This window comes from Protobothrops mucrosquamatus, unplaced genomic scaffold (genome assembly GCF_001527695.2).
Source record: "Protobothrops mucrosquamatus isolate PMUCROS unplaced genomic scaffold, P.Mucros_1.0 scaffold351, whole genome shotgun sequence".
Taxonomy (NCBI): domain Eukaryota; kingdom Metazoa; phylum Chordata; class Lepidosauria; order Squamata; family Viperidae; genus Protobothrops; species Protobothrops mucrosquamatus.
The window spans coordinates 65,045-89,992 of record NW_015386686.1 but is presented as its reverse complement, the minus strand read 5'-3'; the positions used below and the strand labels follow the sequence as shown (position 1 = coordinate 89,992).

At 36.0% G+C, this 24,948-nt stretch overlaps 1 protein-coding gene across 1 annotated transcript in view; it reads left to right on the top strand.

Annotated features, from left to right (window-relative positions):
- Positions 1-24,120, top strand: part of LOC107287094 (rho GTPase-activating protein 39) — a 64,593-nt gene extending 40,473 nt beyond the window's left edge. The window contains exons 2-10 of the mRNA XM_015815555.1: positions 1,431-1,829; positions 8,018-9,329; positions 11,081-11,633; positions 12,854-12,943; positions 17,114-17,187; positions 20,230-20,429; positions 20,948-21,039; positions 21,585-21,754; positions 22,032-24,120. Coding sequence (XP_015671041.1) covers positions 1,431-1,829; positions 8,018-9,329; positions 11,081-11,633; positions 12,854-12,943; positions 17,114-17,187; positions 20,230-20,429; positions 20,948-21,039; positions 21,585-21,754; positions 22,032-22,226 — 3,085 coding nt within the window. The 3' untranslated portion in view covers positions 22,227-24,120. The remainder of the gene's footprint in view (positions 1-1,430; positions 1,830-8,017; positions 9,330-11,080; positions 11,634-12,853; positions 12,944-17,113; positions 17,188-20,229; positions 20,430-20,947; positions 21,040-21,584; positions 21,755-22,031) is intronic.
- The last annotated feature ends 828 nt before the right edge of the window (positions 24,121-24,948 follow it).

The following is a 24,948-nucleotide window of genomic DNA, read 5'->3' as shown; positions in this document are numbered from 1 at the left end:
GAGTCATAAAAGAGCCAAGGTTGCCTACCCCTGGTCCAGATAGTTAAAAGCAGATAGATGTTCTCAAGTTAAATCGTATAGCTTTTTGAAAACTAGAATATGGGAAGTCATTGTTTAGCAACTGAGATAGCAACTGAGTAATGAAAAAATACATTTGTGACCATCCTTGCATTTATGATCTTCACAAGTCTATAAAGCAAAGGAAAACTGAAGTAAGATAATAAGCACAGTTGCAGTTTCACTTAATGACTACTTCACTTAACAATCAAATTCCCAATTGTGGTCAGTAAATAAGGACTATAGGTGTTGGAGAAATAAAATTGTTTCTACTGTCATGTTTTATTACGGTTTTAGTGATAATAGTTTTGTTGAATCATTATTAAACTTTTTCTTCATTGGGCTCTTTCAGGATGAGAAATGTACAAAAGTAAAATAGTCAATAATAGTAAATGCAGGGGACTTGTCCAGCTATTCACCAGGGATCAGCACTAATTTGAAGACAGGAAGGAAGGAAGGAAGGAAGGAAGGAAGGAAGGAAGGAAGGAAGGAAGGAAGGAAGGAAGGAAGGAAGGAAAAAAGTTTATTGGAGACAGAAAATGCAGTATGTTTTATAGCAAATACTTTTTAAAAAAAATAGTTTACAAAACTTCAAAAGGGAATTTTGTGTTCTTTTCTGAGACTTGGTTAATACTGTAAAAAGCCTTTTTTGAGTATATTGAGAATTACCATGAAAAACCATGGCATTCAGATAAAAGTGGATTCTTGATTGCTTAGATTTGTGACAATAATGCTTTTTGCATTTAAAATTTCTCAGGCATTAATTCTGAACCATTGCCCCTTCTCCCAGTTTGCTAGTACGGTTTACTGATAACTCTTCTCTAGTCCTCAATAAATATTCAGTTTATCCTATTTATATTTAAAGCATTACTTCTTGTTATAAAAAAGCACAAAGATTATTTTCTATTTTGCAGGTATAATCTTGAATTGAGTAGCCAATACCATATATAGATGTAGCTTTTTAAAAATATATCCACATGGTAGAAGTTCATTATTATCTAGTTGCAAACAACTTTTCTGAATTGGTTTCACAAGATTGCAGCATGGCGAAATTTTTCTAAATTTTGTGGGGAGTCACTACAAAAAATAGTGTGGAATTTCCTCTGTTACATTCCATGTAGTTTATAACTTTGAAGTTCCTCGGATAGAACTGGGGTCTTACCAAATATTATAATAGAAAGTTGATGTAAATAAACATTTATTTATTACCCAAGTTTAGAGCACCTTTAATCTTAAAAACTTAATCTAAATACTTATTGATATATAATCCACCAGAATAGGTAGCCACAGGTCCTATGTGCAACCTTTTCTGTAGTCAGGATAAAGTATTGTGGTTCTGATAGCACTAACTATGTATTTCCTTTTTATTTCAGCTCAGATTGGGTGGAAATTATTGAACCCCGTTCTAGAGAACGAATGTATGTTAATTTGACAACTGGAGAGTGTGGTTGGGATCCACCACCCAATCTCAGAGTTCGGCAATCTGATGAAAACCAGTGGTGGGAACTCTTTGATCAAAACAACAATCGCTTCTATTATTACAATGCCATCACTCAGCAGACTGTGTGGCACAGGCCCCAGGGCTGTGACATTGTGCCACTAGCTCGGCTCCAAGCCATGAAACGTAATTCCCAGTCTGAGTTCGGGACATCACAGCACAGGAACAGTACAAGTAGTGAGGGACGAAATACTCCTATCCAGATAACTCTTCTACAGGATGTGGAGAAGAGTAAAGACAACATCAGTCTTGAGAAGAGGCCAGAAACTGAAAGGTAAATCATTTTTTAATTTCTCTGTTTCGTTTTTCTCTTTTTATAGCTATAGAAGGAAGAGGGAAGCACATCCTTGTTTTAAAATGAAACTCATAAGATGAAAAATACTTTGGGCTACTTAGTGTAAAAAACAAATAGGTAAGTAGAGAGCCAGTTTGGTTTAGTGGTTAAGGCAGCAGGCTACAAAGAGGAAGACTCTAAGTTCAAGTCCCACCTCATCCATGAAACCCAGCTGGATGACTTTGGGCCAGTCATTCTCTCTCAACCCATGATACCAGGCTGAGACTACAAGCCAGTCAGCATCTCAGAAATATCAATGGAAGGGTTAATGAGTATCTGGTTTTTAAAAATTGGCCACCTGACCAAAAATATTTTTTTAGCAAATAACTTACTCTGAGTTCTTGATTAAAACAGTATTTCTAATTGAAATCACCCAAACTTCTCAGAGTTGCTGCTTGTCATAGGAGTGTAGGTACATTGAAACAAAGCCACAAGTCACTCCTTTTTCCCAAGAAAAGAATGTTATAGCCAGCTCTTACATGTCTCTAATTCCAAACAGAGAAGCATAATAAAATTGCCGTCTGAAACATCGGTAATTTCTTTTTCAAAAAATGTTTTTGGCTTTACTGAATTAAAAGTCAGCAGATATGTTAAAAAGATCTAAAAACATGCCAAGATTCCAGTAGCAGCTTTTGGACACATTGGGAAAAACAAAAAGAGGAATTTGGCCTATCATGCTTTGCAGAAAGAATTACTTTTTCACAAATCGAAACCAAAATAACCTTTCTGGTATATCCTAATCCTCTCATCTTAATTTTTAACACATCTCATGTTAATTTTTCCACCACAACTATTTAGTTTTTTAATACTGAAGATGTAAAATTAATGCCTTTATGGCAACGGTCCCCAACCCCTGGTCTGTGGACCAGCACCAGGCCACAGCATGCCAGCAACTGAGCCTCAAAAAAACAAGCAAAGCAGGATGCAGACAGCACAAGAAACCACACCCTCTTTGGTCCGCGGAAAAATCTTTCTCCACAGAACCCATCCCTGGTGCCCAAAAGGCTGGGGACCTCTGCTCTACAGTGTGTTTTTCCAATATTGTACTATAGCTAGCTTTGCCCAAATCCCTATGAATTGAACAATTATCTTACCTCACTAAATGTCAGTAAACGTAAGTAAATTTTTCTATATCCATACTATTAATCTCTCTAATCATTTCTGATCACAATCTTTGTACAATTTCACAGGACCACTGTGTGTGCACTTAGGTGCCCTTTGCTTCACCACACTTTCAACATTTATTTGAGCCTTTCCCACTAATTTTACTTACTTACGGGGGCATAGTACTACCTCTAAATAATTTTCCTGGCTTAGTAATTTCCCCTGGTGCTTGATCATAATGCTGGCTTCTTCCATTGTGTGTCTGACATATCTTAAATCTGATTCCTGTATTTCTTTCAGAGTTATTGTATGTTTTGAATATTAGATGTTTAGAGGACTTTGAAGGTTCTAACATAAGATTTTCAAAAGCTTTTAAAAGTTGCAATACTGTCATCTTACAAATTCAATAAGTTTCTAATAAATAATATTAATGCCAGGAAAATAGAAATGACTTCATTGGCTAGCAGTGAATAAAGATATAGTCCAACGAATTTGAAGGGCACTAAATAAAAGAAGCTTTTCCTGAAATCTATTTTCCTGATACCATTAGAGTACTTGCAAAATGTTCATGAGATAAATCACCTTTTAACCCATAGTTACATTTTTTAATTTGGTTATTTCAGGCATTGATTAAAATCTACAATGCTAATTCTTTCTAATAAATTAAAAATTCTTGAACGCAGCTGCTATGGACAAATTGTATTTTTCCTAAGGCTGAACTTTTAAAAGAGCTAAATGGCTGCATTGCCAAGACCAAAGATAATGACAGCTTACTTACAATCAGCTTTTTTATTGCCATTCCCTGTATGTGATTATAAGACACACTGTATTCTGTACAAGTAATTTATATTTTCCCATTTGGGAACTAGCCTTCCTTGAATGAGGAAGTAAACTTTTTCAGAGATAAAGTACAGGAGCTAAATAACGATTATAATTGTTGATTTTGTTGGTCAATATTGCATAGAACAGTTTTGTCAAGCATATATAATTACCATGCTGATTTGAAATATATGTTTATAGCTCTATTGCATCTGGAGATAGATTAAAATAAAGATAGATAATAATGAAGTTAAAATAATATATTTCCACATTGCTGAAAAGGAAGGATTGATCTCTTCCCTTTGATAGTTCACAGAAACAGAAAACACTGTCATCTTATTGAAAATCAGCATAAGATCAGTCGTTGGTCCCAAAATCTTAATCATTAATCAATAGTTTTCAAAGTAAAAGGAAATTTTTTAGTGTGCCAGTGTATCACATATCTGGAAAAACAAATCCTGGCAACTGCACAGAATTGTACAGGGGGATGTTGTTACATTTCATCAAAACATTTAGTAGCAAGCATGTACTTACGACTGGTCATTTAGTGACTGTTTGAAATTATAATAAAAACTGCTTACAACTGCATTCAAAGTTCCAATGTTGCCTCCCCTCTGTGATCATGTGACTGTATTTTGGGTGTTTAGCAATCAGCCCACATTTACTTCCAGTTTCTGGAAAAAACTACCCCATAGCAAATATCTAGACCCGCTCCAGTCGGGCTTCAGGCCGGGATACAGCACGGAAACGGCATTGGTCACATTGGTGAATGATCTCTGGAGGGCCCGGGACAGGGGTTGTTCCTCTGTCCTAGTTCTTTTGGACCTCTCAGCGGCTTTTGATACGGTGGACCACGGTATCATGCTGCGGCGTCTGGCTGAGTTGGGAGTGGGAGNGGAAGTTGAAATAACAGATCAGAAGAAAACAGTGGCAAACTGCTTCCATATTGTTTCTAGGAAAACAGTAGAATATATCCATTGTCATTACACTGATAACATTTGCAGCATGTAGCAACTACTCCTGATTGGATTTCCCAGTTATAATGTTGAGCCTGGAACTGCACGGTCTATTGCTTAAAGGAAAATAAACAGAACTATGTAGTAAGATATTGATAAAGCACAACTGAGATAGAAGTACAAACAAAATACTAGAAAGCCTTAATATGGAAGGTTCATATAATCCATTTGAACAGCTGTCTATAACATTTTAACTATCCTCTGATAATGAACAAAGGCAGCTATTCAAAACTGATAGAGCACCTGTCTAATAACCATGCATAACACAAGCTCTTTTGCAGTATGTCTCGGGTTGGCACCTATGACACTGTTTTTCTAACAGAAAGCTGGCAAGGCCTAACAGAATGCAGATGCTGGCAGCACTACTTTCTGCTGTTAGTATTGGGATGCATCTGTTCTAACCTGTCAATTTGTTACATGAATAACTCTCCAATTACAACAACATGATAGGTTCAAAAAGCTAGTAGAGAGCAACTTTAATAGAGGAGGGGAAAAGTAGTGCTTAAAATAGAAAGATAAGCAGGCTGACAATGTTGTGCAAGTAAAGCTTGAAAATTGCCTTTATCCCAAGATTTTTGAGAGATGGAAACTCTAATATAGAAGCTCCCCCATATAAGATAACCAATACTCTGCCTGTGTAATTTATAATTTATTTTTATATGTGTTTATTAAGAACATCTATCACACAGCCGGTTAAAGAATCAGTAGCATGAAATGGATTGTAGAGATTAAAGTACGGTACAACTGCAAGCCAAAAATTGCAAGCATTTGGATAATTGGGTGACAGTTTGTAGAAATGCTACAGAATCCTTTTTAACCTCAAAATATTTCCCACCTACCTTTTACTGTATATTTTCTTTTTCTCAGCACAAAACCTAGTGGAGTTTTATCCAAAATTCAAGATGATATTTGTAACACATGCCTAATTCGTCATGTAGCACAACAGTGCCATCTAAAGTATCTGATAAATCATCTCATGCTGAAAAGCTCAAATAGAGGGAATTCATTTTTTTATTTTCCCCCAAAGCTTCTCCCATACAATTCCTTCTAAAACTAGTCATGCTTATCATTTAACCATAGGATTGTTCAGCCACTAGATAATTTTCTGAAATGATGGCTAGACTGGTGAATCAGAGACAGAGCATTTTGCTTGATTGGGCAAAGTAGCAGTCATTCTCTAGAAAGAAGAGGGCTTGCAGTTACCCGTCACATTTTAATGGTACCGAAGATACTACTTGGAGAAAGAAAAAAGGAAGACTTTTTTCTGAAATCCTTCATCTTAAGTACATACAGTAGATAATTACTCCAAATGGATGGATTTTATTTGAATTTTGTGTGTGTGTGGTGGTTAACTTTCTGTCTTATTTCTATTTTTTTCCTTTTCTCAAATATACTTTTTATAGCTTAAGATTTATCTTAAAGTGGCTTAAAGATGTAATACTTTCTAGTATTTTGTCTGTACTTCTATATCAGTTGTGCTTTATCAATATCTTACTATATACTTATTTGACCAGCAACATAAAATAATAAAAAGGGAATAGAAGATAACAGATACAGTCAGGATCAACAAAAAGAAATGATTTTTAAAATTACAGTTAAAAAGATAAAAATTAATAGAAACTAAAGAAAAAAGAAAAAATAGTGCATAGAAAAATATAAAAGAAATAAAAATAAAAATATACTAAAGAAAAGGAAAAGAAATATAAAAAGAAATGACTTCCTCTTTATCACAAGTATAAATAATTTTGGTAACTTTAGAACCTTGATCAAAGAAAGCAACTTCAAACAGGTAGTCCATGACTTAACAACAGTTCATTTAATGACCATTTGAAGTTACAAAGGCACTGAAAAAAAGTGAGTTATGACTGTTTTTCACATTTAATGAGCACCTCCATGGTCATGTGATCAAAATCCAGACACTTGGCAACTGACTCATCAATTGCAGTGTCCTGGGATCATGTGATCACCTTTTGTGACCTCCTGACAAGCAAAGTCAATGGGGAAGCCAGATTTACTTAACAACTCTGTTACTAACTTAACTGCACTGGTTCACTTAACAACCGTGGCAAGAAAAATCGTAAAATGGGGCAAAACTCACTTAACAAATGTCTCAGCAACAAAAAATTTGGGCTCAATTGTGGTCCTAAGTCAAGGACTACCTATATACCTTCCTTTTATTTTTAAAATCTTGATCTTTAATTTGTTCAGATAATGTCCTAGAGCTTGAGTCCCTTTCATTTTTTTTTTTGTTCCTTCTCACAAAATTCTTTAAAGCTTCAACAAGTCTCTTTTGTAAATCCAATACAGGAAAGTTATCCAGGTCAATCTTTTGGTCTGATATTTGTATTTCCCTTTTAATTATTAAGATATCAGCCAGTTTCCTTTGTATGTGCAGCATAGTATCTTCTTTTACCATGTCATTCTTGCAGCCTGTCATTTTTAAATCTATTTTCAGATCAATTTCAGACTTATTCCAGTAAAAATTGTTCCTTTTCCACAATAGTTTTTAAACACAGTCTCTCTAAAGAGGCAGGCACTGTTAAAATAAACTTCTGAGTCTATTGTTCAAAAATATCATTCAGTATGTCCATTGTTAAGATATTTTGCCCTGTATTAGTAAATAAAGTGTTCTTTAATTGTAATCTTTAGGGGTTTTTTTATTCCTTCTAGTGTCAATCCTCATTGTATCATGTTTTTTAAGAGAATTCAGAACAAAAGCATTTTCCCATGGAAAGCATTCTTATAATTAATTCCAAAATCTTATTTCAAATCCATCTGGACATGTCTGCTTGTAACTTTCCAACATTAAGGTTCTTATCACCCTATTTATTCCAAAATAATTTTTAAAACTACTTAAATTTGTATTTAAAATTTATTTCACTAAAGATTGAATAAACTCACTCAGTACTGTAATTTCCTTTATCCAGAAAAGAAATATGCACATGGAAAAATCTAGCCAATGTAAAATATTCTGAACAGGTATTATTTCTCAAATTTCTCATATTTCTGTGATAGCTGTGACAGAAAATAGAAAATATTTTTGCAATGTAATTAGTGAAATTCCCTGCCTTTGTCCCAAGATATAAATAGCTTCAAACTTTTGGGCATTTTATAGGCTGACAAAAGCAATATTTTGTGTGTGTGTGTGTGTGTGTTTTATTTTTTAACATTGTATTTTTTTTTCTACAGAGATACCCTTACAAGTTGGCAGCCTTTGCCAGGGACTAAAGCAGCCATGCTGGTCAAAGTTAATAGCCTAAGACAAGTAAATTCTTCCTCAAGCAATTCCTTTCAGATGCAAAACAATTCAGAAATCAACAGCCAGGAATCAATGAATCCCAAAGCAGTTGTATATGCTCAGTCTCAGTCTATGGTCCCAAACTCATTAACTCCGAAATCTACCACTCCAGTAGAGATGAAGCGTTCCATGAAAATTAAAAAGACAGAGAACGGAGGATTTTGTCTGGTATTAACTAATGGGCATACTCCTCAGCCTCCCTCAGGAAATCAGTTACAAAAATTGCCTGCATGTCCCAAATATGCTTCTCCGCCTCCTGTATATGATGAACCATCAATTGACTCTCCAATTTATGATGAACCTCCTACAGATATGGACATTAGAGTCACAAATATGAATGGGACAACTCCACAATTGTCTCCAAGCAATAGCTTAAATAAGAAGATGCAGCCAATTAAATTATTACAGCCTCCAAGTATACAGCAACACCAGGGTGGAAAAAAGCATTTGAGAAACCCTTCTACAACAGAATATAGCCCTGTGGGAAAAGAATATATTAAACACATGGTCAACATTGACCAGTCATCCCAAAAAACTCATTCTACCACCATGATAATTGATGGCATCGATAAATCCCAGTTGGGTCAGCTTAGCTCTAGGGAGAGCTTCAAGCAGTCTTGGAAAGTCGTAGAAGCTAATGTTCTTAAAAATATGGAAGTCCATAATAGCCGGCAGAGCAGTCTTCAGGCTCAAGAATATCCCACAGTGATAAGTCAGCAAGACTCTGGCTATTCAACAGGTCCTTCTCCAAGTTTAAGAAAGAGAAAAGGAAGACGACATGCTCCAGGCCTGGGAAGACCTGGTTCTGTAGGCAGCAATAGCGAACTTACTGTGCTGAATGACAAGCTTATTGCAGAAATGCGTGCAGTGGTGAATAGATCTGCTGCCTACAGGGGGAGCAAAGGTAGTTTAGATGCAGAAATGCTAGACAACACGAGTATGCCAGAGGGTAATAAAATTAAGTTTCAATCAGACTATTTTAAAAAGTGTAACAGCAGGAACTCAAGAGATGATCTTACATCTAGTAACAGGTCATTATATAGGCCTACAATGGAGGGTAAAGGCAGCCTCTCAAATGATCCAGCAATACAGCAAGATGTGGTGAGACAGAAGAGAACTTACGAAAAAATAGATTCTTTAGAAAAGAATGTGTCCAGCCTGATAAACCCATCATCATCAGACACAGCACAATTATCAACACAGGTATTTATTAATATGACACAATTTTAATCATAATCATGTTAGAGTATTTATTTATTGTTAGGAGGTCAGGCATTTTCTAGCCCTGGAGATTTTGAAATCATCAGGTATACACTTAAAATTATAACTTTTAATTTAATTTATAATTAAACACATTTGCTTGCTTTATACTATGCTGGGAGTCAAAAATTAATCTGTACCACTAGGTCATTATACAAGTTACATGGGTTTAATGCTATGGTTAAAAGCATTGCTTCTTTTGTTTAATAGTTAACTATTAATGTGAAGTTTTACTAAAATTGCTAAGTTTTATTCAATAATAATATTCCTGGGTTAAATACAATATACCACAATTAAGTCAAGGTTTTCACTTGAAAATGTAGATGGTCAAGACAAAACTAGCTTTTTTACCTACATATCTCTCTCTCTCTCTCTCTCTCTCTCTCTCTCTCTCTCTCTCTCTCTCTCTCTCTCAGAGAGAGCGAGAGCATAAGGAAAATGTTTATGCTGTAATTGTAAACATTTTATGCCAAATTATTGCCCTACATAGAATATTATTTATTTTGGTATATTTTTGCAAGAATGACAATTTTCTTATATTTTGCTAGGCATCATACATTAAATATTATTAAATAAATTAAATGAGACTTCTAACAATCATATTGAAAAATGCCCGTACTCAAAATTGGTATTGGTTGCATATATGGGATTGTTCATACAGTAGTGCTGTCAGATAAAGATAATCCTTGATTTATGACTGGTTACTTAGCAACCATTTGAAGTTAGAGTAGTACCTCCCCCCCCAAAAAAGCTACTTACAACCCAGCATCCTCACAGTTATTTGTCCTTATGACCAATGGCAGGGATGTTCAGCACCCTCGTCCCCCCCCCTGTCTCCCAAAGCCACTCTATACCACCGAGTTACTCAGACCTTGACTTACTTCCCCCTCAGCCACCTGGGGAGCCTCAGGCCAGGCGCAGATGCTACAAATTCGTGCAAAGATGCTGCAACTTGCAGACCTTAAGCTTGCTTCCCACCCAGCCACTCTGGGACTTGTGGGACTCAATCTGCTTCTCAGCCTGCTCAGGGCCCAGTAGCAGCCAACTTACCGTTCTGTTTTTTGCAGCTTTTGGAAGAAGCACTCCTGCTGATGCAAGGCTCAGCTTTCCTCCTCATGGCAGCCTCATGCTATTCTGCAAGCAGGTGTGATTCTTGTGATATTTTGGAAACTCTGTTTTTAAAGAGGCTCCATTTTTAAGGTGACTCCATTTTAAGGTTGAGAGCTAAAAAGCAAATAAAGTAATTAAACAATATAAATGTTGCTAAGGCAACTTAATATGAAGAGATAGTACTGAAAAACTACAACAGAGGAATTCCTTATGGCCAAGTCCTGTGTCTCATCATTTTTGCAATAACTAATTTGAGCCAACCTAAGAATTACAACAATATGAGGAGGTTTTTGCCTTATAGCAATACCAGGATCCATTCTCGATGCTATTGCTCATTTATCAGCACCCAGAATTCCACAGTTCTCTTTTTGCCAGTTCAAAGAAATAAATTCTACAAGCAGTAATACGGGAATTGAGTTACATTCTTAGAATGAATAAAATAGAATAGTCTAATGTTAGCCTTCTAGAATCATATACTAGAGGTACCAGATGAAGAAAATGACCAAATTCAGCAATTTTTGTTCAAAGAAAATTATTAGCTCCGACACCTTTCCCATGATTTTTTTTATCTATTGTTTTTACAGTGCGGAACAATAGGGTCTCATTCTCAAGAAGAGAACAACGTTCAATCTGGAACCAACGTCGGATATCAGTTTCCCTTCCACACCATACGAAAGCCCATCTCCCAAAGCAGCATGACTGACTGGGCTTCCAAAAATCTTAATATGCATACTCAGGGTATCTTTCGGCGGAGGCTCTCCATTGCCAACATGTTGTCTTGGAATGGTGGCTCCATCAAAAAGCCAATGCTTATCACCAGTAACGACACCATCAAAAAGGAAGCTTGTGAAATATTTAAACTGACACAAATCTATATGGGTGACCGGCAAGCCAGAATGGACCGCAATAATGTGGCTTTGATAACCATCACCAAATGCTGGAGTATTCAAGGTTTACGGGATGAACTATACATTCAGCTAATCAGACAAACAACAGACAATATGTGCTACCAAAGTCTGGCACGGGGCTGGGAACTTATGGCAATTAGTCTTGCCTTTTTCTCCCCATCACCCAAATTTCAATCTTACTTGGAAGGTTACATCTATCGTCACCTCAGCCAAATTGCAGATGAAAATAGTAAGTGCTTTATTTAATAAAGTAAATTACAGTATTTTAAACCCCTATAGATGAAATAAAGTAAATTATAATAGGGCTAAGTTACCATAATACAATGCAGAGCATATTAGTAAAGGTACTCAGGACCAAAGCTTGCTTGCTTTCCTATAAAATGAAATGCAGTATTTGTTGCCCAAGAACCTGGCTTCTTTGGCCTAGGCAAAATGAAAAGAAAATTCCTTGTAATGTTCAGTGAGCTTATTGCTGTTTAGATTTAATTGTAGAGATTCAGTTTCATTAAAACAAAAAACGTTTAATCTATAAAAGAATAACATTTTTGATAATGTTCCAAGAAATTATAAAGCTCCCACGAAAATCCTTGATTGATTGATTGATGTAATTAATTAATTATAGTCACCACACTTGCATATGACTGGGCAGCGTACACAATTAAAACAAAAAGTAAATAAACATAATTCAACTATTAAAACTATTTATTAACATTAAATTATGACATATATAAAAGTGCACTTGGGTCAAATTTAATTGCTAGTAACCATAGGAAGGTTTCCTTGACAACAATATGGAAGTTAATTGCCCTTGCCTTCTTCCAGAAAGTTTTTTCTACTGCCTAATCTAGTTTACAGTCCCGGGAACTGCTTGGTAATCTCCCACCCAAGGCCTAAGAGGCCTAATCTTGTTTAGCTTTTGAGCTCAGACAAAATTGTTTACCCATCTAGGCAAATATAATTAATTGTCATATGTTTAAAGTTTTAGGCTGAATGCTGGAAAAAAATGGATGTTCATACAAGGAAGTTTTTTTCATTCTTTGGTATTCTGAGGTTTACAGAAAGCAAATAATTAGAAGTCTCTTTTATATCCCTGGATTCTGATAGCATAAAGCCCAGATAGAACACAATTCATACTGGTTTGAAAAGTTTGGGGAAACAAATATTTCAGATATTCTTAGACAAAATAATAATTTGAGAAAACATTTTAAATTCAAAAGTCTTTCCGATTGTATACATTGTTCAAATAATTTGTGAGACATTAAGTTTTGGTCCTTAGACTCATGCTTCTGATTGTGATAAGTGTAAAGAAAAACAACAGATACATATGGGCAAAACATATTTCACAGGAAGGTGCACTTTGGATTTATTCAGTGAAGCGATGCTGTGAAGAGGACAGTGAATATTTGACTATCTTGCCATCACTCAATTAAAAATACTTTGTATTTTCAGTTACCCAACGCATTAAGGAACTTCTGGATCTGAAAAACAAAAAGAGCTCAAAATCCAGGAAAAAGAGAAAACAAAGCACAGAGGATGAAGGTAAAACATATAAGAAAATAAAAATCAGCATATATCTTTGTTTGGGTATCACAGATTTCTGGCACACATTATTGCAGTTGTTTGTACTTTAATATAGGTAAGTTCAGTCTGGAGCATATGCAAGAATCAGCAATACAGAAATAGAAACAAATGCAAAATGAACTATTATAGAATTTATTTTGTTATTTTATTCATTATTCTGTGGAATATTTTATATAGTAGTCTAATGTAGTAACAACATGGCATCTGTAGTGTCCCAATCTTACAACTCTGAGATTAACTATAAATAAATACTGCCTCAATCTAGGGTCTCATTTATTTCAACAGAATGTGTAGCCAAATAAACACACATTGGGTTGCAACCTTACTTTCATAAAGCAGTTGGGATCTTTCCATCCAGATGGGATCAGTTATAATCATTGGCCCCAAGCCTCAAAAAAGTCCAGCAAAAATGCTAACTTGGTCATACTTCTCTTCTATGCAGATGGTCGTCTTTTTCCATTTCCTTATAGTCTTGGAACATAAATTCAGTCCGATAGCTAATGCCTACTTTTAAAAATCCTAATAAAAAATAAGTTCAGGCAGCTTCTGCTATGTCACAGCCTCACCTACTAAAATATATTTTTCCTTTGAAAGTCAGTCTCTCTCTCTCTCTCACACACACACACACACACGCACACATCCCTATATTCTACCTAGATAATTTTCATTATTCTTATTTAGAAAAGTGTTTCACCTGATCTTAAGACTGTTAGTATCTGTTTTACTCATTGAGCAATTTCCGATTATTTTAATGTATTGTCTTGCATCAAATGTAGTATTAGTCAATACTATGAGAATTAAGTGTTCAGCAGAGTGATGGCTGAAGGGAAGAAACTATCCCTGTGTCTAGTTGTTTTGGCAGCGATGCCCTATAGCTGCATCCTGAGGAGAGGAGTTGAAATAGTTTATGTCCAGGTTGTGAGGCATCTGTAGATACTTTCTCAGCCCTCCTTCTGACTGGCGCAATATTGGCACCTTCATATTATATAAGATTAAAGGCCTTTTTACCACCATATTCCTCACATTAAATAATATACATAATTATTGGAAGCCTCCAATATGATATCAAACAACAGCAAATTTTTGAGGGAGGTTTCTGATGTTGGAGATAGCATGCAGCTATTATAACTAAGAGTCATTGATACTTTTATCTTCATAAATCAGTTTAATCCCTTTTTTAATTCTTTCGTATTAGTAATCCTCTCCAAATTTTATGTTGGTTAATTTATGAAATTTCTTATTTGCCTTATTAAAAGTGCTTTATTTTGTTTTTCCTGAGTCTTCAGTCTATCAGATTCATTATATAATTGAGATTTGTTGGATAATCCTTGGATGGCTCATTTTCTCCTATATTATGTATAGTTTTATAAATGTTTTTAAACTAAAATTCCCTAAATGTTTTGGACTTCCCATATAGGAAATTTCTTCAAATCTACTGTAGTTTTTCCAGTGTCTGATATCCTTTAGTAGATGCAGCAAACAAAAGTGCATGTAGCATTTCAAGTGTAATTCTCTCTATATTTGTGCAGTTGTATGCAAAAATGTAGGCAGTTCTGCTCAAACTGTATGTTTTCAGGAGCCTCTAAGTCAGCGGTTCTCAACCTATGGGTCGCGACCCCATTTGGGGTCGATCGACCATTTCACGGGGGTCGCCAAGCAAGGCTATCCGCCATTTTTTTCCCCTTTTCCGGCGGGTGCCTTACCTCCCTTGAGCTGGGCCAGCTGGTGGTTGGCCTGCTCCGTCTCTGCCCGCTTGCCAGCTACGCCTCGGCCGGCGCAGTGGGCGGAACCACGCATGCGCGGCGCTCCCGGGCAGGGAAAGTCCTCGACTTACGACCGGTTGGGTAGTCCTCGACTTACAACCGGTTTAGTCCTCGACTTACAACCGGTTTAGTCCTCGACTTACGACCAGTTGGGGGTCGCGGCATTAAAAAGGTTGAGAACCACTGCCCTAAGTGAATATGACTTCTTTCTGCATGATTAAGTGCATGCAATAGCACAGTTGCATTTTGATTTAGAGATATTTTCTTTTTCACTACACTTGAATGCCAAAAGCACGCTTTCATTTTGCTATCATTCCCAGAACTATTTTCCAGTCAGTTACTGCCAAGTCAGACTCCCTTAATGTAGGATTCCTTACCAAATATTCCTCAGTTGATTCTTACTTATTTTCCCTTGATTCATGTCTTTTGTATTATGTTTTTTTCCTTATTTTTAAATAATTCTTTTAACAAGAACTTTCTACCTGTTTCAGAATTTTCCTCCCCTATTACCTCAATACTATTCCCAAAGTGCATGTCACTCTGTATTGCTAAAATCAACTGCAAGTCTTTAGAAAGGCAGTAAAAGTCTGGCACTTTTCCTGAGAATTTGAGGTTAGGATGATCAGCACTTCTGCCTGGAAGAGTGCAATACATTTGAGCTCCATATCATCAGATTTTTTTAAAAAATACTTGCTTTAAATTGGTACTTTTTATTTTATTTCAGAGTTTTTTGTCATTGGTCAATTATGTTATCCAGAGTAAAATTGTTTGAATTGGGTGACCATATAAACACTTTAAATAAGATAAACTATCTGCAACACAAAAATGGCAATTTTTTCCTTCATTACTTGCTCTGTGTTAATTTTATCCAAGAAGTAAGCTTGAACCTTGTGACTCAGGCAATAGCTTTAATTTAACAATAGGGTATTATCAAGTTTACAACATTAGAAGGCCTTATCCAATATTGAAGACAGCAGCAGGCACATTATACTAGCTGAAACTAATAGTCCAAAGGTGTGTAACAGATCATCATTTCTAAGTATAGCACATTATGACACAATCCAAGCATTGTTTTAGGGTGAGGGTGGAGTTCAAAATCTAAATGTTGAGGAGTGTTGGGTGCTGGGATGTTTTGATGGTGGATGTATGGATGTATGTATGGATGTACGTATCTATGTATGTATGAATGAGTTTGTTGGTTTGTTTGTTTAATGTGTTATGGGCTGCCCAGTTATGGTACATAAGATACATTTTAAATAAATGTATACATATATAAATGGCAGTTCAGGAGCATGCTAGAACCATCATTTCCTCAGACAACCTTATGTAATAATTTCAAGATAAACTTTCTAGACCAGTGGTGGCGAACCTATGGCACGAGCCCTCTCTGTGGGCACACACACCGTCATCCCAGCCCCGCCTCCCATCACAGCCCCGTCCTCACCAGCAGCCCCCCCTGGAGGAGAGTCACCCCTGGGTGTGGCCCGCGTGGAGCAGCACAGCCAAGCACATGTCAGCTGGGCAGCAGATGATGCTGAGGGGCGCGGGCAGAGGGTGTAGCCACCATGGCGCTGCCGGGCCGCCTGGGCGATCTGCAGTGGGCTATGGATGGCCTTGAGGGTGGGCGGGATGAGGGTGGAGCAGGGCGGGTGGGCAGAGCGGGGGCAGGGCAGTTTTGGGGCACTCGGTCTCTAAAAGCTTCGCCATCACTGTTCTAGACAATAGAAAAAATGAATTTGATATTAAAACTAGTCTGAGAGTAGTGCTAATAATGGCAACTATCTCCCCGAAACATAGTGAAAAAACAATTACAATTTTGTTTTGTTTTAATGGGTAAAACAAATAGGTATTTTCTAGTCCAAAACGCAGGAAGATACAGTCAGTTTTTTTAGAAAAACAATGGAATTTGAATAAACAATGAATCTTTCGGGGGAAAGTTTGTCTTTTATATGTTATGATTTTTGGATGAGTTAATTATACAGATTTAAGAATAAAACAAACTTTAGAAATAGCTTAGAGTTGGGCGAATAAATGGTCCAGTTATTAGCAGTGTAAAGTATGTGCTGTTTTTATAGCACTCTTCACCGAAAGATGTAAGATTTTCTCCTAGGTCAAACTGCCAAAATTGAATTAAATATAGGGAGAAAATACTTTGAGATAACAAAACAACTGCAAAACTATTTTCTTGGAGAAATCTGTCCAAATTTCAACAACATTTCTATGAATGTATGTAGAATTCTTAATATTTGATGATAAAGGTAAGGTTGAGGGTTAGAGAAGATGTACAGATATTCATGCTCTTGGATCATTTTCTTTTTAAAGGAGTTTTCCAAGGCCACTCTAATTTGTTCATTTTATCTGCTAGGTCTACCAATCAGTACTTATGCCAGGTATTGTTACCGAAAGCTGCAAAAAGTAGCAATCACTGGAGGCAAAAAAGTGAGTAATTTGAAATATCCTAATTTAATTTAAATGAATACTTTTTTTCTTTTTCCTTTTTTGTCACTATAACTATTGAGATTGCTTTTATCAGCAATGAGAATAAATAGACTAAAAAGTGCAGATGTACATTCTTATTGTACTACTATTAAGGAACTGAAAACAAAATCTGAAACATTTTGCTGGATCTTCTTTATGGAAAAAATATGGAAGGAAAGAAAAGTAAAACTGAGAAGGACTATTAAATAAAATCAGGTTTGGGGTTCTTTTAAATATGTTGAATAGACATGCTAAAATACTTTAGCAGTCAGAATTAACTTTGTATAAGATTTTGTATTGGTAACTACTAGCAATTAGTGTTGAAAGTATTGAGTCAGGGAGAGCAGTGTTTTGAATCAGAATCAGTATGTTGCAGCTAATTCTGTGGATGCTGCCATCATGCTTGGAGTTTGCATAAATGCATGCAAATTGCCTCTGACACAATCTATGATAACTCTTATTTTCAGAATATCTTATATGTTTTGATGGAGTAATTGAACTTAACATGATATTGTATTTTTGGAAATACAGTAAAGATAAACAATATATGTCAAAAACAGCTCTTTGAGTTAAAGTTAATTTGTCAAGTTCAAAAAGGCAAAAAAGCACTAGTTGAACAAAACAGAATGAACAAAACATCTAATCTCCTTTCAGCTTTTGAGAGGAGAAAAGGAAAAGAAAGGCATAATCCCAGTCTTGATGTAACATGAGAACTTTGAAAGAGCATTTACATATATTTCCATGCTAGCTAAAGTTAATTAAGTTCCTGGTTAATGATATGAAAGCAGCAATGTGTTGGGTTACAAAGCAGAGTTTAGATTAGAGATCTGCACTTGCATATAATAAGATACTTCGGCTAAAATTGGACTGGTTGAACTTGTGACATACTGATTAAGATTTGCCAAAACTGATTACACATAGTCCTCATCATCGGTCATTTAACAATTGTTTGAATTTATGAATGATGTCAAAAAAGCTACTTATAGCTCAACCTTGAAGTTATGACTGCCACACATCCCCTGCAGTCATCTGATCTCATTGCAGGCACTTAGCAACTTGAGCATCCCATGGTCATGTGACCATGATTTGCAATGTTTGTTGCTGATTTCCGGCAAAAAAAACAAAAAACCACCCACCCATTCGGAAGAATGGATTCTTTTAACAACTATGTGATTTGCCTAATACACGGGTGTCAAACTCGTGAAGTCATGTGACTTGTCGTGACATATTGCGACTTTTTCCCCATTGCTGGCAATGGGGTGGGCGTGGTTTTAGCATGACACATCCAGCCCGCGGGCCAGCAGTTTGACACCCCTGGCCTAACAGCTGCAGTGATTGACTTTGCATCTGTCATAAAAATGCTCAAAAAATTGAGTCCAGTCATGTGGTGCCTCGACTTATGACCACAACAATTAGTCTATACTTTCTCTTCCTTACTGAAAAACATTAGCAATGTTAGACAGTAAAGATCAATTTATATGGCCCCATCTGAGGATGATCATGTCGAGTGGAAGACTGACTTGAAATGTAAGAATAATAAATGATAAAGAGTAAGAATTAATTATAACAAAAAAAAGACCTATGCTTATCTAGGAAACTAAGAGAAACAGAAGATCTGTATGAAAGTGCACTGATTTTATTTGTTACTAGCTATACCCGGCCACGCGTTGCTGTGGTTCAGTCTGGTAAAAGCGTGTGTTCCTTTTACGTCCAACAGATGGTGCTGTTTTTCAAAAAAGCATGTTTTACCTGTCACAGGTGTGACATCTATATAATATAGGTATATAAAAACACGCGCGTATTCGAATGCAACTTTGTGTCAAATTTTCAAAGCAATCGGTGAAGAACTTTCGGAGATTTAAGATTTTGAACAAACGAACATTTACATTTTTATTTATATATCGAAGATAGATAGATGATAGCTTATTTGCCACTTTATTTCCAGAGACTCTGACCAGTTTACAGCATCCGTAGAATAAAATTAAAGCAAAAAAAGAATCAGTACTGTACCAATTCCCTACTATTTGTGGGTAGCATGAACTTACTTGTCTCTACATTGTCTAAAAAGGCAATAAAGTGGGAATGGTTGAACTATCTAGGTTAAGCTGTTCTGTTGTAAGGGTGCATAACTGAAGGAGCTAAGCTTGGGATACCAAAGATGGCATTCCTTTGGTAATGAGACTGAGCAAACCCTCTCCCCAGATATTACTAGACAAGCAGATCCAACTCAGTAGTTAGATCCTGAACCACATAGAACTTTAAAAGTGACAATCAGCACCTTGAATTGCACTAGAAGTTAACTGAGAGTTAGTACAACTTTCAGAATAGTGGTATGAAAAATACAGTGAGGTGATTTGCTCGTTTAAAGAAAATGAGTCAAGGATGTATACAAAGCAAGAGTGAATCGGTCAAGAAGGGGAAAACCAAGAAATTTGTGACTGGGTAAAGTTAATAAGATCTATAAACAAAAGTTTAAAGACGAAATACTATGTATAAAGTGTAGCATGGGTATAGTGGAAGCCAATAGCCTTCACAAAGATAGAAAGCTATGGAAAAAGTATAGTGGGTTTTTTTCCATAAATTCCTTTTTAGCTATATTTATTATTATTTAATTCTTTTAATTCTTTGACTTAAGCTTTTTTCTTTTTTCTTATTCTGCATAACATTGCATATTCCAAAGAGAAATTTTGTGATGGTTTTATATATATATACATACGCTTAAAAGTGATCAGTTAATACATATATTCCTTCAAAAGTTGTCAGTTGGTATATTCCTAAAAAGAAAAATCATGGGTATATTTAGTATCCAATTTTGTATCTGTTTTTTTTTAAATCAAATAACCTTTCTTTTGAAATCCACATCTTTCTTTTTCTGATAATATATTTCAAAGGTTATAAAAATGCTTTTTTTGTCTGACCATTCCATCTAAATGGAAGCTGAAGTACAACATCCTTCTAACCCATTGAAAGTTTATTTAGGTTTTTTTTATTTTGTTCTTATAGGGTCTTCGGAAGCCTACAGTTGAGGAGATAATTCATGCCAAAAATGCTATTGTGACACCTTCATTGTTTGGCAGCTCATTGGAAGAAATCATGTCAAGGCAGCAGGATATGTATCCAGATAACAAGCTGCCCTGGGTACAAACACAGTTGTCTCAGCAAGTACTGCGACTCGGGGGAGAACAGACTGAGGGAATATTTAGGTGAATGTCTAACTCAGCTGTTTAAATGATGCACTAGTGACAGCCATCAACACTAGATCATTCATCTATATTTGATCACATATCATATTTCTTCTTCTTGAGAGTAGGTGTCTAAAATTTCATTAGAGTTTTAGAATAATATATACTTATAGGAAATGCAAGCATCATACAAGCTTCTTCTTCCAAACAAGTGCCTTTATACTAGTACTTGGGAGGGAGGGAGGAAGATTTCCAATGCTCCTTGTCAGACTACAAGGAAGCTGGCAGGAAATTGGAAATCACTCAAGATACATTTTAGGCTGCTATTAGTCATTTTGTTTTTCTGTTTAGATAAGAAAATATCTGTGAAACAATGACCCAACAGGTCATGGGTTGTCTACTTACTATTAAATATGTATCTACCTCTTAGAATTGCTGCAGATATTTCTTATTTGTGATACTAATCGCACTTTCTTCTGGGTGTGTATGATTTTCTGTCTCTGAAATTCAGCTTCATTGTTGTCTGTCTATGCTTTCAGAATTCCTGGTGATATTGATGAAGTCAATGCTCTAAAGCTACAGGTGGATCAGTGGAAGATTCCTAACAACCTTAGTGACCCCAATATACCAGGTATGGAAAAATAAGAGAACAGCAAAACTATTGAAAATGTAGTTGGACATCTCAGTTTGGTTAGTAGTTTTAAGTTGTAAATATATATCTCCTATATGTCTCCTGTCTATTTCAGTTTCTACAAAACTTTTAATAATTGCTTCCGAAGAGAACATTTGCTACCCTAAGCCTTTCTGTTCATGATTTGTGTCCTGTGATTGTCAAAAGCCTGAACCAGTGGAGCTCAGTATATGGTGCTGTTTTTCATTTTAGAAAGGATAGAGTCAGTTGTTTTATTTATCTAGAAAGAGGAGGAAATTGTATTGTGATTACTCAGAGATCCACTTTGGAACAGTAAGCACGACATATTATTTATACATTTATGTACTTATTTTAGTGCTAACACATCAAAGCAGTTTATATTAAATCACAAAAATATAATAACCACATTAGCAATTTCAAGATAGTATAAGCATGGTACACAAACAGAGATATATAAAGTTGGTAAAACAGACAGCATGCTATAATTGTTGTAAATGTCTCTGGGTTGTTTCTTGTCCTTAAAGCTTCTTTGCTAAAGCTGTGGTACCGGGAACTGGAAGAGCCTGTCATCCCGCAACAATTCTACAAGGAATGTGTCAGCAACTATGAGAATCCTGATGCTGCAGTGGCTGTAGTTGAACTTCTGCCAGAGCTCAATAAATTGGTCTTATGTTACCTCATCCACTTTTTACAGGTACATAGATATAGAATGTCTTAGCAGGAATCATTCTAAAAAAGCAGAATCTATATGGTTGTTCTAGATGCATCATTTCACATTACACTTGCAGATTTTATGAAACACCAATCTAAATTTCTTCTATCATCAGCCTTCAGTGCAAGGCTATCTACAGTGATTCCATTGTCTCTCTGAACATTTCCCTTTGAGGAGCTAGAGAAGCTAAGTCACCTTGCCTGTGACCAAACCTTTTATTTTTCTTCTTTATTTGAGCTGTGTTTTATTTATTTTGCAGATTTTTGCCCAGCCAATCAATGTAGGCAAAACCAAGATGGATGTAAACAACTTGGCTATGGTGATGGCTCCAAATTGTCTACGATGCCAGTCTGATGACCCCAGAATCATCTTTGAAAATACCCGCAAAGAGATGTCTTTCCTGCGCATGCTGATTGTGCACTTGGACACCAGTTTTATCAAAGGAGTTATGTGAAGGATTGGTTTCTGGCAAGACAGTGCAAAAAGAGCAATTAGTTGGCTCCAGCATTTCCTTTTTGGAGCCTCACATTGTTTCCTCTAGAGTTTCCATGATTCTACAGTGCTTTGTGATGCTTTTATTTACTTATGCTGATAGTAAGTTTGATGAATCTTCAACAATCCCCAAATGATTCAAATCAGAGACCATACTAGAAAGAGTTTTGAGAAACCAGAGAGCAAAATGTTAGATCATGCTCTGGGCCAGTCCTAAGACCTGCAGTAGTTGTTTCCAGCAGCTCTGTGTATGCAAAGCCCAAATGTTATATTGCTTGCACTTCACTGAGGAATCTTAGTGAAATTAAAAGTGGAATTGTCTGTTGGAAGCAAACTGTTTGCAGATACTGGGATTTACTTCTGTCACCTGAAGATTCAATACTTCACTAGACATGTCTCATGTCTCAGGTAAGATTGTTACTTCAGGCTGATTTTGTTTGGTTCTGCCATTCAGATCGCTGACTGCTTTCTTCTCAACAGCTTCTCTAGTATGTTTTCTGCTTTTCAAGGACAATTCTCTTACCAAAAAGAAGTTTTGAAGAAGTAGATAAGTTGTAGCTTGTGAGACAGGATGACTATTGCTATGCCTCAGGATATCTACTACTAAAATTCCAAGCGTCAATATTGTGCAGAAATGAAATCTTGAGTTGAATTTTGGTACATAACAAAATAGCAAGAAAGTGAAACTGTATATTTCCCTTGTTTTGCCTACAGTGATTTGGGAAGAGACTGTTTAAATCGTTAAGTCACTTTTAGCTTAAGTTTACTCCTATATTGTTTGGATTAGATGATTCAAACTCAAGAAATCTTTCAAAATCACTGCAATCAAAGTAACTTGTGGTTGGGATTTCTCCAGAATGGAGATTTATCCAGTAGGATAAGCTGCAGTGATTATGGCCTCTTCAGCATAAACTAAAATCAGGTACTGAGGTGCTATAAAGCCTTTTAGAGGAAACATGAATAACTACTTAAAGGTTCCTGTCAATGTCAAGATTTTGTGTTCTATTTCCCATTCAGCCTAATCTAAACAGACAACTAGAAGCATCAATTATCTTTTAAAACATTGGATTAAAGGAAGCTGTAAGGTGGAGAGATTTAAGTGAATAAAAAGTGCAGGATTGGAAAAAATTAGCTGTTCTTCCCTTTATCACTTTCTAAATATCCTCAGTGTGCTGTTAGATGCAGAATGAAAGAGGGAAAGCCAAATTATATCTGTTTTGTTTTCTCTCTGACCAGTAGCAATTTCAAAAATATAATTTGAGTTGAGACTACAGTACATAGAGGAAAATATATGTTTCCCAGTTCTCCAGTCAAAATCAAATCCCTACTATCTCCCACAACTGCATATTAAATAAAAAAAATTGAGAGCTCCAAATACAAATTTCTCACATCATGCATTATAACTATTAAATGGTATAACGCTGTCTTACTCTGGATTTCATTCTATTCTTGCCTAAACATCTCAGAAAGGCTGCTGTTCTCTTTGTTCTTTCAGTCCCTGGAACACATGCTGAATAGGAGGAGGACTGGTGCTTCAGTTCTGCTTCTTTGTTTTGTTCTTATACTGCAAACACATCCCAGAATCCAAAGCCTTCAGTGTTCCTTTATGTCATTTTGGAAGTGAGTGTAATTCTTTCATCGATCTTCTGGACAGAATAACAGACTTGAATTTTTTGGAAAGAAAGTGGGAATGGTCAAGGAAATAATGTTATGGAAAAACAAAAATCAACTTTGTTAATTTTTACAAGTTGGTGCTAAGAGCAATTCCTGTGCCAGTAAGAATGGGATTTGTCCTAGACGTATTAGTATTTCCAAGTCACTGGTTAGTATGATCTAACTGGGTAAAGAAATATATATTTTCCTTCTATTGCCATAAATTATGATACTTGTTAGAAGGTTCTCACATGTTATTAATGGAATTAACATTTACTACTGTTTCCTGTTTGAGTCAGTTCTGCTGTAAAATTAGATCCTTTAAGATGATCTATGTTGTAATGCCAAAGTCTTTGTTCACTCTTTATCTCATAGTGTTTTTTTGAAATTTAGCTTCTTTTCAGGGGACAGTTCAAGGTATCTGGAAATATTAACTTCTAGATTCCAAATAAAGCCATCTTCTGAGAGTCTGTTATGAGTATATATACATCTATGCAGCAGTGTATGGGTTATCCTAGGGCAGGGGTAGGCAACCTTGGCTCTTTTATGACTCGTGGACTTCAACTCCCAGAATTCCTGAGCCTAGGGTAAAGGGTATACTATTTGCGGGCTCTTACAGAAAAAGTAATGCAGCATTTCTCACTCCAGTTTCCTCCAAATAGGTAGATTTTATTTCGCAGAATTATCTAAATAGTACAACTGTGACTGAAACTCCTGAGAGTTGAATTGTCACATTTCTGTTTGGGGGGGGGGAGAAACTGGAGTAAGGCAATATGTCACATATCTATTTTAACTATGTTATCAGGCAGACATAAGTGATGCCCATGTATCTGTACATAATTGATACTTTGAACCTAAGCCCAAAATCCAGGCATTGATTATGATACATTTTCTTATCTTACTGAAAGTTTCATTTGATGTAGTCGATTAGCCTGAGATTTCTGAGGAGTTAAGTGCTATTCAAATAGGCTTCTCTACCAAAATTTGCCCAGTACTCTTGATAAAATCTGAAATGGGGTCTTAATTCTAAA